Source organism: Danaus plexippus, chromosome 10 (genome assembly GCF_018135715.1).
Source record: "Danaus plexippus chromosome 10, MEX_DaPlex, whole genome shotgun sequence".
Lineage (NCBI taxonomy): Eukaryota > Metazoa > Arthropoda > Insecta > Lepidoptera > Nymphalidae > Danaus > Danaus plexippus.
In genome coordinates, this window is record NC_083543.1 from 2639566 (window position 1) to 2656371 (window position 16806).

The 16806-nt window shown below is 29.8% G+C and overlaps 2 protein-coding genes and 2 long non-coding RNA genes across 5 annotated transcripts in view; 1 reads left to right on the forward strand and 3 right to left on the reverse strand.

Annotated features, from left to right (window-relative positions):
- The window catches only part of LOC116767136 (protein GDAP2 homolog), a 51012-nt gene extending 44097 nt beyond the window's left edge, over positions 1-6915 (reverse strand). The window contains exon 1 of one of the 2 annotated variants that reach the window (XM_061521759.1): positions 6761-6915. The gene's annotated coding sequence lies outside the window, so the exon portion shown is untranslated. Of the gene's footprint in view, positions 1-1512; positions 1666-6760 lie in introns of those variants that run through there. The other variant, XM_061521758.1, reaches the window with a different exon arrangement.
- Positions 6916-7258: 343 nt separating this feature from the next.
- Positions 7259-7940, reverse strand: LOC116767139 (uncharacterized). The gene is made up of 2 exons (XR_004353295.2): positions 7804-7940; positions 7259-7609 (listed from the first exon to the last, which is right to left on the reverse strand). It is a non-coding gene; the product is annotated as an uncharacterized LOC116767139 (long non-coding RNA).
- Positions 7941-8414: 474 nt separating this feature from the next.
- Positions 8415-9073, forward strand: LOC133318988 (uncharacterized). Its single transcript, XR_009752704.1, has 2 exons — positions 8415-8694; positions 8949-9073. It is a non-coding gene; the product is annotated as an uncharacterized LOC133318988 (long non-coding RNA).
- Positions 9074-10903: 1830 nt separating this feature from the next.
- On the reverse strand, positions 10904-12824 carry LOC116767128 (uncharacterized). The gene is made up of 2 exons (XM_032657312.2): positions 12609-12824; positions 10904-11900 (listed from the first exon to the last, which is right to left on the reverse strand). Exons 1-2 carry the CDS (start codon positions 12741-12743, stop codon positions 10947-10949), a joined length of 1089 nt encoding a protein of 362 aa, XP_032513203.2. The 5' UTR covers positions 12744-12824; the 3' UTR covers positions 10904-10946.
- Between the last annotated feature and the right edge of the window lie 3982 nt (positions 12825-16806).

Here is a 16806-nt window from a genome sequence, read left to right on the forward strand (position 1 = left end):
TTTCTATGCATGTTTGTTTGTTGCATGAAAACTATTAAACAGATAATGTATAAAAAAACCTTAGTCTAATTTTGAGACAATTTCACATAACCTGATAAATAATTAATAGCTTAGGCAGATAATATTAAAATTATTCTTTCATTTTAATTTGATAAATAAATTCTTTCAATTGTTTCAATTAAACATTTGATGTATAACACAAAAAATATGTGAAAAATATTACACATGCATCTTTTAATTAATGTGACTTGAAAACAAGTCAATAATAATGCACATATGCAAGCATGCAGCGTCAATTAGTATATATACATATATATATAAACATATATTCCACCAATTAAAACTTTTAAATACACGTTGCGAGCTCTTATGTCTTCAAGAATAGCTGACGATCATTGCATAAAATATTATATGTCCAAATACTTCCGATCTAACAGGAATATCAATTAATATAAATAATTACGTGAACTCTTAGTTACACGTGATACTGAGACTAATACGGTAGATTATCAATCGAGAGCTTTTTACACAGCTATTTATGTCAAACGCAATACTCATAAAGAAATATTTTCTATATTAATGGGATTATATTATAGATTTAAAAGCAGTACCTTAGCTCGATGAAGATCCTTATACATTATTTATATTTACTACTAAAAATACAATAACCTTATGGCATTCGTAAACAGGATGTTCTGTAAAATATATTATAATTCGCAAAGAATAATAAATAATACTCAAGTATGAAATACGTCGATTTGTTATTCGTATATACGTATTTAAATTAAATATATTATTCTCGTATAAATTCTCATCTTCCTATATTTTTCGTTCCCTTTTGACTCGATAGTTCAACTCTAGTTATTTTCACCGCCTTACCTATGTACATTTTAGATCTGTTACTGAACCGTGACGAATAAAATACTTTGGGTCTGTGTTATAGTCATCGTGACGTCACAATTCAAATTGATAATTGAAAAAAAATACATTTGTTGACGTATTCCGTTATATATTTACTATGGACATGATAAAAATATAGTTAAGATTGCAATAATTAACATGTAAGTGAAAATTTTCAAGAATATTTTAATAATCATAGATTAATCTTAAAGGTCTGATATTAAAACGGCAAGGTCAAAGTACAACAACATAAACAAATTGGTCATCTATTCATATATATATATATACAAAAAAAAAAAAACCATTAATAATATGTATTTGTATTGACTTGTACCATAACACGAAAAAAGTGAATCGAAAATTTATCATAACAATGAAAATCGTAGGAAAAATTGTATGAAATGAAATGTATACACGAACACTAAAAAAAAATAACCTTATAAATGCACCAAGACTAACAAAACAAAATGAGGAGACTTTTGATGATATTGAAATAAATCATTATATCAATAGACATAAAATAAAGCCTCTAGTAACATCAAACGACAAATTAAATTATCGTATCGTAGTTAATTGTAGGACATTAAAAGTACTTAATTAGTTAATCCTCACCATCTATTTTGAAATCCAGTGTGAGTTTAATATATACTAATATATATAAAACAATTGACACACACTATATATATTTTTTATATTATAATTTAACACGTCTTCCACACACGTCGGTCGATTAACAACTGAATGCTATAAGCTGTCCCAATGATGTTCACCAACTTGCAATCCAAGTAGTATATGTTTGAACCAAATTGATATATATTGCGATAGTCATAGAGTCGATATTCGGATGTATATATTTAGATGACAATATTAGTTGTGTTGTACATCAAGTTTACCCACGCTGTGACTATCACCGGACTGGTCATTACAAGTTAGAATTGCAGAACCTTACCTATCTTAATACTTAAGTTTTCTATATAAAATCTATAAGTTTTTTAATATAACCGTTTGTTTTTGTATATATTATATATTAATGATTGCCTTAACCCCTTATACTATGAAAACGTTATCCTTGAACGTTCTCGTCCACTATCATATCACGCCAGTCCAAATTGAATTCTATTATCAGTGAGTTGTTTTGAAAATTGGCTTTATCAACTCAACAAAAAAACTAACGAGAACTTGTTAATTTTATTTCTAAGCAAATCTAAATAATTCCTTTATTTACTAGCCGCTATCGCTGACTTTGCATGCGTTTTTTGTTCCGGACATTATTATTTCTGTAAATACAGCTGACCTCCAATTAAACTATTATCAGAATTTGACTGTTTTGGGGAATCTTTAAAACCGAAAGGTGATAAAGTACATATATTATTTTATATTTATATAATTCGATTACAGTTTTTTATATTTTCTAAAGTAACAGCTATAGGAGTCAGCGCTTAGTAATAATTTTATTTAGCGAGTATTTTTTTTCTTGTATATGAATCAAAAGTATATTATACGACTTCAAAGCACTCTAAGCAAACGTATTGCTTCACCACTCAATTTTGTAACACAACGCGGTCATTGAAACCATAGAATTAGGTAAAGCCGTTATAATTTACGTCACAGTGTATTTGCGACTGATTCGGTTTTAACATACCATACATTATACACTGTGGCTATGATTTTAATGTTAATAAGATTCTTTGATGTTACTGTATTAAATTACTTGTAACATTTCCAGCAAATTATTCATCGTCATGTCATAAGTATATAATTTAATACTCGCATATATTACATAACATTTAATGTTTTATATATGGTAATTAATAATTATAGTGTCATTATAAAACGGATGAAATAAAAACCTCCAGAAATTTCAATATCGTCTATGGCTCTAGAGTCTAGACTCTTAAAGTATAGTATATAAAATGGAAATTGTCAAAAATAAATTTTTAATCGTCGGGATATTGTTGACGAATTTAACTTTATTCATACATACAGAATAAAGTGTCCGAATTTAAAAATCATACAGAAAATACAAAACGAAATATTTAACGAAACGAGCAGATTTCAACCCGGAACTTTATAGAATAACGCTTAGGTATTTATTACTCACAAGAATAAGCATTCATGAGACATTTGTTTATAAACTTAAAATAATAACTAAATGTTACGTTATATATCAAAATTTTAAAGGCTCTAAATTATTTTGAACAGAGTAGGGAGACTTTCTTATGTTTTTATATCGTAAGTAAAACGTGGAGAAGCACTTTGACAAGTTAACACAACTATTGTTACACGGTAAACACGTTCTCGATGTACTTTGTGACTAACTGTAATTGTATTAGTCTTTAAATAGTATCGCTAAATAAACTGCGTATCATACACATATATAGACTATAAGTATGTGCGAAGAATTTAGTTACTAAAATTATCCTCCACTTGTAAAACAAACGGACTTTTCCTATAAGAATCCTAAGTAAAATTGATTCCAATCAATCAAAGTCTAAAAATGTACTTAAAAATCTAAAACTTTAAAATGTACAATAAATTTAGTGTTGAGATTATAATCTGAATGTCCTTGCAAATTGCATCCAAACTGAATGGAGTTGTGAAGCTAAAAATAGAAAGTGGGCCAATGGGGGCCTGAATGGAACCACCCACGTATTAAAATAGGTCAGTGTGTCACTCGTGACGTCACAGATGACGTCAGAGGCGCATTCCAGATGAACTTGGAAGTGGGTCATGTCCAGCGCCCAGCGACTTCCTACACCACACCAGCTATTTATAGAATTCATTCATCGTACCATAGGAGGTTCTGTATTGTGATGCATTATATAAAATTATTGTATCATATGTATTGTTTACTTTTAAATTGATTACACTTTACAGTATGCCTACCCCATGTCGTCATACTCCATACGGAACGTTAGGATTGTTACATTCATAAAACTAATCACATTATAGTTTTAAGTTTTAACGTATGTTGTTGAATCAGAAACGGGAAACGTTTATGTAGTTACGATGCGAACTTGTGTTAGGCATACAGATGTGTGAAGTCCAGTGCACAAATTATTTTTCAGGTGTTAAATATGTGTACAAGAAAAATTTTAATCTGTTGAAATCTAAAATAACGAAGTGATTTTGTATGGTGTGTGATGAAGAGATGGTTCTCATTACTCGTTGCTAAAACACTTTTAATAGCCAAGATCCCCGGGTCCCGAGACCTAATGCATTTTCTTATGGACAAAACATATGTAATAGGTTAGTATTAGTGTACACAATAAACGATAACATATCTGCTAGCTTACACCGACGGCCAATTCTCAGGTACCATGTATTTTTTTTTTATGAGAATGGTGACAAATAAGCAAACGGCCTATTTGCTGAGCAGTAGTGACCGTCGCCCATGGAGATCTGTAACATAAGGGACGTTGCGGATGCGTTGCCGACCTTGGTTATTGAGGAACAGGGAAGAGTTCGTATAAGGAAATTACAAGAAAGAGAGGGAACAGGGAGACTGCAATTAGATGATAATGAATTATTTAATAATTTTTGAAAGCTTAATTCGACAAATTACAAGATAATTTTTTGAAACAGTATTATAAAGGCACTTAATTATTACGCATGCTGGCTGGAAGGATAGATGATGGATATTTGGCCCCTAGGATTGGTCTGGCAACTTACAAAATACATTTAAATAGCTCCGTAAATATTAAATTAAAAATCAAGCATCGGACTGTAAGTAAGATTCTGTTTTTTTGGTGTCGATATTTAAAGCTTGTGGTAAAAATTCTGCTAACAGAAAACGTTTCAGTATTCATTTAAAATTGTTTAAAATATTTCCTACAAATACGTAAAAATCAGACCTCAGACAGTAACTGAAGTGAGTACAATTTTTACTTACATGCAAGTGTGGCAGCTGGTATCCGAGAATTGGTTGTCGGTATAATCTAGCAGATATGTGTTGTATATTTTTTGTCCAGCAGAAAATAAATATTGTCTGGTGACCCTGGGATCTTGGACTATAACATGTCATTAAAATTTTAATAGGTGAATTTGAAGCAAAAAATCGTAATCACTGATGAAAATAAAAATTGATAAATCGATGTACTTAGATATATATACTCGTACATTAGGAAATGTAAATTTTTAAAATGAATATTTTCCAACGACTATCTTATACATGAATATTATAAGTTTGTTAATCAAATATTATTTTCTTAGCAAAATAAAAACAGTTTTCAAAAACAAATCCATTTTTTTTTTCTATTGAAGATTTTAATTTAAGCACATTTGGTCTATCACATTAAATGTACTCATTAAATTACATATATCATCATCATCATCATCAGCCTATCGGAGCCCACTGCTGAGCCAAGGCCTCTTCTCACATGGAGAAGTTTAGAGCATTAATCACCACACTTTCTCAAGACGGGTTGGCGATTTCAGTCTTATAATTTGAAACTATAAGACCAGGTTTCCTCACGATGTTTTCCTTCAACGTCCATCTGTGGTGTCTAAATACTCATAGAAAGTACATATGACTCGGAAAAGATCACATTGGTACTTGCAAGGTCTCGAATCCACGCCCTTACGTGTGAGAGGCCTTTAACCTCCAGGCCACCAAAACTTAATTACATATATATCGCATGATAGTTTTTTGATCAAAAATAACAGATTTATAACGTGCACAAATTTTAATAGTCTCAATTAGTAATGTAAGCAATAGGACAAAGAATATATGTATGTGTCTTAAGCATGGACTAATGGCTCAATATATATTTGTAATACAACTAATTTAATTATTTTCGACTCCTATATTAGCATTAATAAATAGTTATTATAAGCCTTTGGATGATATAATAAATTTAATGTGATATAATTTGTACTTCACTGTAAAATTAAATAAACATCATCAACAACATATTAAAAAATATACACTTAATACTGTTATTGTAACATTTTATGACAAAGGAATGACGTTGAATATAAATCTATAATCCTATGTCCCAATACTTATCTTAAACAAAAGGATAAATATTGTAGGTCATTTGATGCAAATAAATGTAGAAATGACTGTTTAATAAAATTTTCATTAAATATCAAAAAATATTATATTTTAACAGCACAAATAATTGTTTTATTACAATATTGTTGACCAAAAAATCAATAAGTTTAATAGACTGCTAAAATGAGACCCTTTTCTCTCGACGCATCAGAAATAAAATACTGATTCTCAATGTATTTATTCATAAATTATATAATAATTAACATTTTAAATGTTAAGTGACCTTAACATTGTAATTCAAATTAACTACCTCACACATGTTGTAGAGAAACAGTGTACGGCTAACACGGTTCAAAGTGTGATTAAGAGTTACTTATTTATTCTATAGAAAAAATTAAATATTTGAATCAAATTAGATAATATACTTCTCTATAGCATATTTTGTTAACATTTACATTAAATAAGCTTCATTCAATTCACATGTATAAAATTTTCATTTTTGTTCATGACTTAGAATTAATTTTTTATAATCATAACAAACAGAAATCAAGCATAAGTATCAATTTGATACGCATTAAATAAACATTAAAATAATATAGGACAATTCTTTGAAAGTTACGTGTAAGTAACTTAACGTTTTTAAAAACAGGATTCTCTTGGACGTCTTTTTTGTATAGATAAAAATTAACAAAGTTTAATATGGGTATATGCGTATTAAATTTAAAAATGAACTTAATACCGTCTTAGTTCTTACAATACTTAAATTATTTGGAAACAGCAGCTTGACAGATTGACATTGGCCTTCCGACACAATCAATAACTGTAAGTAAGTACTACTATGATAGAAAAATAAAATATACTTACAGTAAACTGTAAAACACGTCTTCGGCGAAATATAGGAACTTACAAAATTCACTGAGGTAGATTTAGATTCGAACAATTCATTCAATTCGCAAGGAGTGTAAGTTAAACATGAATAGCAACAAAAACGATAAGTATTAAGTATTATGTTAAAGTAATAGCGGTTTCATATTTGACATTTGAAAATTTGTGTTGCCGTTTTCCAACTGACACAAAAGCTAGGTGGCATATTATGTAAATTAAATATATATATAAAAAATTACACTTCGTCTTTAGAAAACAATTAATATTTGAAACAAGTTTCAATTATTTTTATATTTAGATTCCTGCTGTAAATTTCAATTTTTTTTCAGCGCCATCTAGTATCTAACAATTTGTTCCAACGCCATCTGATCACGTACTGCACATTATCGCTATGGGATGGCACTGCAACACTACTTTAATAATAACTTAAGCTGTGCTAAAACTTTCTATAAAAATATTATACATTAAAATATAAAATTACACACAAAGAAAATAATTTTATTAATATCAAAAATTCATAAATAACATTATGTTAAAGAAGAAAAAGTCATTACAAGAATCAAGATTGAGGTACATCTTTCACAAATTTCATGGTAACGTTAGGAAATATGTAGAGCTTGCCCACATCAAAGCGGCGGCTCATGCAGAAGGCGTCGTATTGATCGTGAGCCATCTTCGATCCCAAAAAAATAATAGAAGACATACAAATAATCAGTAACGCGCAAATAGCAGGGCAAAGGATTGCGCTGAGCTTATTGACTCGACGAGTTGGATCAATGGAGCCTATTTCCGAATCAGTGTTACTATTATCCAAACTCTTCGTCATATCTGAAAAAAAAATTGACAATAAAATCTTCTATATTTATTTTATAATATACTATATTTCATTGTTAATAAAATCTAATCATAATGTAATTTTTTTAAAACAACATGTTTTGCTTGAAAATAAAATATTATTCGGAAATAAGTCTCGACAAAGATCTCAATATTAAAATAAAGGCAAAATTCACGAATGAACTTACTTTGGGTTGCATTAAAATAATTTCAAAATTATTTATCACACTCCAAAGAAGAAGGAAACATCTTGAACATTATTTCAGTTCTTATGACATTTTAATTTCTTTTTTTAATAATGTTTCTGCTATGACATCAAGACCGCTATGACTTTGACTTTATTATAACAAATTCAATTATCGTCCTTATTAGATATTTAAAATTTATATACTGAAAAAAATTCTTAACCTAACTTAAAAACTCGTCTTGCAAATTGATTTTTTCTAGTTTTTATTACGACACAAGTTACCCGATAGGATATAACCGAATTATTTAAAAACTTATATTTTGGACCTGATTCTATGTATAGTATAATCAAAGAAATAACCATACCTACTCACACGAAAAATTAAAAACAACTAAGGAACCATTTTCATCAACATACTTATTCAAGAGAATTTCAACTAGATCTAAAAATATTTTTAAAAACCTGTTAAAAATATGATAGAATCATTTCACTGAAATTTCCGAGAAATATTTTTCTTCATTTCATAAAAACACATTCTTCAACGAATAATTTTTAAGGATAAAAGATTACAGCGTATACATCCTCTTTCATTAATTCTTTATTACGATCGGAATAAACTTTGAGTGGTATAAAATGACTTGTCAAAAAAAAAAAATTAATGAACTTACACAATTTGAAGAACTTGAAAGACAAAAGAAATTAATTGCCTTATTAATTTCGTGAAGACCGAGAAATGAAATTAATTTTATATTTTATCGTCTATTCCGGAATTACCTTGGTTCTTTTTGCGACGTTCTTGTATTTAATGACAGTGGTTGATCCCGGTTTAAAGGATCTCTATAACAAGGCGCTGAGGATGTCCATGCTTGAAGAGCCGGACGAAGGTTTGCTTGTAGGTTTTAATCACGTTTATATGTTCTATGAAGTTTGTATATTAATAACAATAAGAACATTGGTATATGTAAATATATTTCTTTGCATATATTACAACGGAAGAATAAGTTTTACATATAAGTGTTTAGTTAACATTACAAAAAAATGCTAAGCGTATCGCCATCGTTGTGTTATTTATTGATAAAGTTACATTTAATTATAAAACGTAAACGTTAAATAACAATTATTATAATAAATCATGTTATTTCGCAGCCGCCCGATCTATACATCGATGTCGAAAACTTACTTTCAAATAAGTCAAGGCGATATACCTAAATAGATGTAAGTTAACGCTGTTTTAATTTTAAACTCATTCAATAAAGTTATAAATAACCAGACATTCGATTATTTATTACAAGAAAATCCTTTTTATATATACATAATAGCTTGATATATTTTATTTTGTTCGTGCTTCTAAGATTTGAAAGAGTTGTACATATATAAGGTATAAAAAACAGCTTAAAGACAATAGGCGTTTGAAAAATCAAATTAAAAGTAACATTTAGGACTTGATCATTATGTTACGAACGAAATAAATTCGGTCATTTTTGTTGCTTTTTTTTTCTTTTGGTAACATGACCATGGCACACTAAGAACAGCCAACGGTGTACCCATAGCATGTTCTAGCATTTTACCAATTTACAAGTACCTAAGTTTTATATACCTCACAATATCCATGGTATTTCTTATATAAATTTTCAAATAAAAAAAATCACACAAAAGTAGGCCTCATACTTAACAATTCAGCTGTCTATCAATATTTCTCTTTGAATACAAATTATAGTATAAATAATTATTTTCTTAGTAAAACCGGTGGGAATCAAAGATATATCAAGTGAATACCGATTAAAATTGAATTTTTACTAAAGAATCACGAAATATATATGTATGTATTTCATGTTGTCATTCGATCGGCAAAAAAACTTAGGAGTTTTAAGAAAATTAAAAAAAAATTGGTGAATAACAAATTGAAAAACTTTTGCTATGAATATATTAATTTAATTCGGTTTTTGCATAAATAAATTATTTAGTAACTCCAAAACACAAAAATAACAACGCACATGTAACCTTTTTTAATTGAACAAAAAGCTTTGCACTAAGTCGAGACAAGGTTAAAACGTTTATATTTTAAAAATCATTTAGTACTCTTTTATTTCATTCGCTCGATTGAGTTTTCTTTTTTTTTGTAATTGTAAAAATCGTTTTTACTGTTGCCAATAACATTTCGAAGATTAACTCTTATTTTACGTACGAAGTAACCAAGGAAGCAAGAATTTCAAAATAATCATCATCAGCCTATCGTAGCTCATTGCTGAACAAAGGCGTCATCTCACATGGAGAAGGATAGAGCATTAATCGCCACGCTTGCTCAAGACGGATTGGCGATTTCAATCTTATAATTTGAAATTGTAAGACCAGGTTTCCTCACGATGTTTTCCTTCACCGTCTGTCAAAATATTAAAGATTTATACCAAATAAAGTTCCGAGACAATAAACAATTGATTTTTTTTTAACGAACTCTAAATATTTAATGTATTTTGATTAAGAAACGAAGTTGTTTTATGTTTTTCTGCTATATACTCGCCTAATTTCATCAAACGGAACATCGATTTCCCACTGGGATGCCACTGAATGTTATACAAATATCTTTAATATCTCAAAAGAAACTGACTTTCGGATAACATTTCTCGCTTTGATTTACCTTCCACGTAATATTGAGGTATTATTACGACAACTGGGATAACGAGGAGACGATTTAAAAGTGTGTCGGCTGTTTGTCTGTGATAATAATAATAAATGAAAAATCAGTTTCATTTAAATTGGTGCTTCCTAAAATATTAATTATTAACAAAATATTATACCAATGAAGGCCGAGACTCTTTATTTAATTCATTCGTTTTTGTTGATCATAGTGGCAAAGTATTTTTTTTAAACTAAATATAAACTGTCGATGTCCAGGTAACTGTTAACTTGAACACAGACCATATATCTTCTATGTACGTCATCTGTATAACAACAGACGTTTCTTAGGAGTCTCATTATAAGTTTAAATTTCACTGAATCAGCTGTGATAAATATAAAGCTTTTTAATAGTATACAGGTATAGGTCGGTTCGATGCGTATTCATATATATATATATATATATATATAGAATTAAAATATATGTATGCAATATTAATGATAAGATAAACAACGACAATGGTAGTTTTATTAAATGATATTATACGAATTCGTTGCTGTGGCCTCTTGTATCAAGAGTCCAGCCAGTGTGTCCACTGGGTTGTGCGTGATAGTGTCTTCGTCTTCCGATGAGTCTTCTATCGTAGTCATATTACTAGTGTTACAAGGCGGTTCAGTTTTATTATTTTTCTTGTAAATGGAGTTAAACAAGAACGTCATTAATCTAGTTCCATTGCTCCCGCTCCGTGTCGATCTGTAACTGGCTGTAGTGCGTTCAACTTTTTTCGTATGATCAGTCCTATTCGTCACTCGGTGTTCATCAAGCTGACCGGTGCTGAGTAAATTCAGTGTGTACAGTTTCGTATTAATCTCGGTGCCTTTATCTGAAACTTCAGCATTCGTGATCGACTTCAACAGCAGATCCTCGTCTTTGATGTTATTAGTGTTGGACACGTTGATTTTGTTATCGTCGAAGTTTAAGACTATCGTATCGTTTTGTACTAGCTCAATGAACACTTCGTCGGAGTAGTTGTTCACATATCCTGCCTCATCTCTATCAACACCTTCGTAGTCTGTTTCCTCGTTTCTGTTATTATTTGTTCTCCTGGTTTTTCTTGATTCTTTATTTTTACCCGTTTCTGGTACGACCTTTATTTCAATCGCTGGATGACCATTGACGTTTTTAATTTTTAAATGTATTAGTTTAAGGAGGGCGTCGTCTTGTAAATTTTCTTCATAAATAGATCGTCTCAGTCCTTTACTGTGTTTTATTGATTTAGTTACTAGTTGGAATATCTTTTTGGTGTGATTGCTCTTGGATGTTTGGTCCATGTATATTTTTGGCGTGCTTATTCCTCTATACAATGGATTTTTGACGGAGCTTCTAGGAAATATATCGAAGGAATTATAATAATCTATGGCCTTTTCTAACCCATACGCCGCGACGTCATCTCCAAACACTTCGTCGGAATACACGAAGTGGTCCTGAAAAAATATATTGTTAAAAAAAATATTCATGAGAATCGCAACCATAAATCAATAACTACCGAATCGTGACTTTAATTTGTTAAACATAATTATCTAATCTGGGAAAGATTTCAGACTTAAGCTGTGAGATCCATGTCCCACATTCCTAAATGCATCCACGGCAAATATATACACAGTGAAGCAAGAAATTGCAGCACGAGGCCTAAAATACCAACAGAAACTAACATGTCATATTAATGATCTAGCTGCTAGGCTAACAGGTTCTGGAAGTATTATTTACATAACACTGACAAAGAACAGTGCTCCAATTCTAATAAAGCGTTTCCCAAAAGAAGAGAGAGAGAGAGTGCTCAATGGACGACTCCTCGTCCAAGAAAAAAATTCCCAGACATAGCTCCAATAACGAAACATTGACTGTCTATGACAGATTGTTGTGCTAAGCAGGAATCAAACGAGAACAATAATAATAGTCAGCGTTTAAAATCAATAAAATAACTAATTAGTTCACCTTGATATTAACAATATTCATTAAATGAAAAATATATAACGATATACACATTTTCTTATCGATTAATAAATTTTAAACTATTTAGTGTATTATAACGTTCTTATTATGTAGAAGAAAATTAAAATTTCATGCACCCATTTATCCATGGAATCTACTGTTTGTAACAATTCTATATCAAAATACATGCTTTTACTAACCGTTCCATATTTTCTCGAACCTGGATCCTGTATCTGTGCAGGCGGATTGACAGTGGACATCAAATAACAGAATACTCCGAATAATATTAGCAGAATTACCGAATATACGAACACAAAACAACCAAGTCTAGACATGCTAGGTCAAAATATATAACGCTGGTGTTAAAACATCTAAAAAAACAAATAAAAAGTATAATGAAAGCATTACTCTGTCAGATTAACATTAACGTCTACAGATAATAAATATTCACATCAGATTATTCATATTTATAACAGATAAGACGTTTTAAATTTTAACCTTCATTAAAACTTTTAACGATCATAAAAATAATCTATTTAAAATTATTAAGTCAAATTGAATTATATTTCTATCAAATACCTACGTTTATATTATTAGCAAATCTGCACGCTAGTTGTATCGAAAGACTACATAAGGAGTGGTGACAGTTCTTGTTTATTAATTATAAAGTTTTTGGTTATTGAATGAGAAACGTGAAACACTTAATTTTTGGTGACGATGGGGACCTGTATTAGGATTAGAGTATTGTAATCACGTGTGTAATTAACGGTATATCACAATAGAAATAGCAAGTTAATTATATAAAGTGATGCATGAATTGCAAGCTGAGATTGTTTGTTGTAAGTTCGGTGTCGAGACTGACCGTTCCCACGTGCGAGCCCACCTGCCTTGAACGACCTTGTCGAGTTACTTTTGCTTGTTACACTACATCGACTTGTTTATAATGCGTCATAAGTATAAATTATAAAAACAGATATAAATTCTAAAATAATCTAATGTTGTTATTATTTACCTTACAAAAACATAAAGCGAATGTTGCTAAAAAATAACAAAATACATTTTGTTATTTTTAAATAAAAGTCTGGTTATGTTGGAAATTTAATAGAGACAACATAAATTTATATGTCTTCGATTAAATTTATTGGAATCTGAATATATTTTAAGTCAAATATATTTTAGATTAACAAAATATTCTAATACGATCTTTATATGAATAGTTGCACTAAATTCTGTTGAATGCATCGCCCTTGCTAGCATTGGCAACGAAGTGTTGCTAGTTTATTACGACCCCATTCTTAGTTGAGACCACTTTTTAATCTGCGCCTGATTAGTTCTTATTGTTTGTATTATAATGTATTTGTCCTTGCGATTGAGAACTTACTTGATCTGAAACGAAAGTGAGACAATAAAATTATTATTACATATTTTCAGGCTGAATAATTTTGGTTCTTCGTTTTCATTGGATGTGTAACGTACATTTTATTGCTGTTCTAAGTGTATTAAGAATTAGATTTTTAAAGAACGGTCCATTGTTCCTCACATGATGTCCACTAGCGTCAAATTTCAGATTCTGTTTCCAAGCACAGGTTGGACTTTCAAATAATTTGTGCACTAAATAATATAGGTTGTTTACCTTCACCTTTTTGTGCTCATGTGGTAACTGACGCAATGAGTGCAGCCTTTACTAAACTTAGATCTAATTAATATGTGGTAGTTTTATAATGAACAATATATTTTATAGCCAATTTTATTTCTATATACAAATTTAAGTTTCAATATTTATAGCATATAATTATATATTATGAATTTACTTATTAATGACCACCACTGACTATTGGTGTAATTTTATAAATATCAATTTAGACAAAGTCTCATATCATACTGCCACCGATCTCATAACGTTGAAAATACGAATAATTTTAATATATAAACTTTTTACACACAGCTATTTTTATCTATGAAACACGGTAAATACTCTTTAAATTAGAAGATAACTCAGTGAATCGTATTCTCAAAACGGATTAGCAACGCTGTCATACAGAAAGTAGTAGTTACGTCTTAAAAATATTTATATATGAATTATATTAATTCATCAATTATATTTCTAAGTATTTAATGTACTTTAAATAATGGCTTCAATAAGGTTCTTTTTCAAGGTGTGTTTGATGTTATTTCACTAAAATATAATGTAGAAATCGACCTTCCTTAAATAGGATTCATGTTTTCAATGACTTTATCGCAACACTTTTTTACAATCTAATCGAACGGTTCTGTTATTTATTTATTTTTTTGGAACTTCCGAAATCGATGAAATATCTGTTTGATGAAGTCTCCGTTTCCAATTACTAAAATAAACTTTAAGACATTTGCGACTTTTAGTTGTACAAACATGTGTTTAAAGGTAACACTTATTTGTTTATTATTTGTCAATAAAAACCCTCCTCAATACTTATTTATTTATAATAAAACCCGTTGAAATTATTTTATCATTGGAGGTTAAGAGATAGAAAAGATGTTTCAAATGGAATTACTTTAGGTATTTGTTTAAATTTATTATAAACATAAAAGAATTGTTCTAGTATTGTACTGAATGGAGTTAGAAAGAATGCAAGTCAAGATTTCGTTTAAACATCTCAATTTCATCACTCGAAAAATGATATAATCCTATCAGCTTAGCCATTAATAATTAATTAGTCTTTTTAGGTTACAATTTTCTCAACGCCAAACCGTCTTTGCCGCACTATTGTATGTATGTGTGTTTGTATACCATAATAACGTAAACATAAGAAGAGAAATACTGATGACTATGGAAAATCTAAAGTTTTTTTTCACGTTACGTAGATCACGAGGTATTCGTTGCATCACAAAATTCAACAGAACAACTCAGTTTATTTATAGCTGATAAAAATGTGCATAATCAATAGTGCCATAACAGATCCTCTCAGTCATTAAACATGCACCTTCAAAACATGGAAGACGTGATGGGCGAGAAGATATCACGAGCAATGATCTAGTGACGCACGGAGAAAAAATCTGTGAATCAAATCACTTCAAAGTGAAGCTGTAACGCAACTTAAAGCGACAGGAGTTCAAAAGTTTACTGAGACATGACCTCGAAGACTCCGTCTAGTGTCTAGTGTGTGGGACGGAGAGAGAGTAAAAAGAATGTATTTGTAAAGTTGAACCCAATTTGTTATTACGCAATCTTTCCTGACTTAAACGAGCGTTACATTAACTATACCTTTTTCATAAATCCAAAATGACGAGGCTAGATATCCCGATGGCTAAAAATATAAATATATATTTTTTAACCATCGGGATAAATAAGTTGGGATTACTTAAAAATTTATTTTCGAAAGTACACCTAACACCATTCCTTATCTCTCAGTCGACCCTTGTATCTCTATTGATATTTATATTCTTAAAAACATAAATGAAAATTTTTATGTCCAGCCTTTCTCAGTCTAGACCAAATATATATATGTAGTAAATAAAATTCCAAAGAAAAAAATATCATTTTGAGAAAGCCAGTTTAGAATGTTCAAAATTATAAATTTGTTCTAAATTAATATATAGTATTTAAAACATAAAAGTATTATGACAAATTTATTAAACTATGAATTTGTTATTAAAATTTCGGTAGATAAGGTAACCATAAATCTAAATGTGACGGTTTATTCAGACTCATTACGGATACAATGATTATATTTTATTTAGACATAAAACATCACGTCTCCGTATCGAGTGCTCGGAAAGAAAAATTATTAATCTAACCTAACATAACGTAAAGGCGAGGTTCAAAGAAAAGTAAAGTAATAAAACTTGCCACCGCCAGATTTTCCTCTTAATATTACTATGCAGTGAGCAGCCTCATAAACAATTTTCTACTTTATTGATGTCAGACAAGTTATATAACTTTTTATTATCTGTAAACAGATGATACAGATAATGATTATATTGGTTATGCAAATGTACAAATTTATGTATCCTCGAGTAAATTAATTATAGACAATTATTACTATATATATATTTTGGAATAAATTCACGAAATACCTGTAAGATTTCATTGATTTTTAAATCAAAATCTAAAAATACGTTTAACAAATCAAAAGCAGATATTTTACATGTGACAGATATATTCCTCGCTCTGTTCTGTCCTGTAATAAAGCCGTGTGTTGTCGTATTGTGTGCATAGTGTTGTCACTTATTATTGTCGATGATCTGTACCGCAATACACGGGCAAATGCAGGCCAAGTTTCGGTCGTTGCACTTTTATTTATTACAGCTAACATCTTTATTACATACGCATGTGCATATGATCTCGCTCCGGCTTCGTATACAAATGACGATAAGGTTTAATATTCACTGACCCGTCTCCACCGCGTGTTACATTTATTG

Coding starts and splice junctions, on each gene's coding strand:
- LOC116767128 (XM_032657312.2), bottom strand. CDS start 12,743: ATGTCTAGACTTGGTTGTTTTGTGTTCGTATATTCGGTAATTCTGCTA. Junction 11,901..12,608: donor GTTCGAGAAAATATGGAACG/GTTAGTAAAAGC, acceptor ATATTTTTTCAG/GACCACTTCGTGTATTCCGA.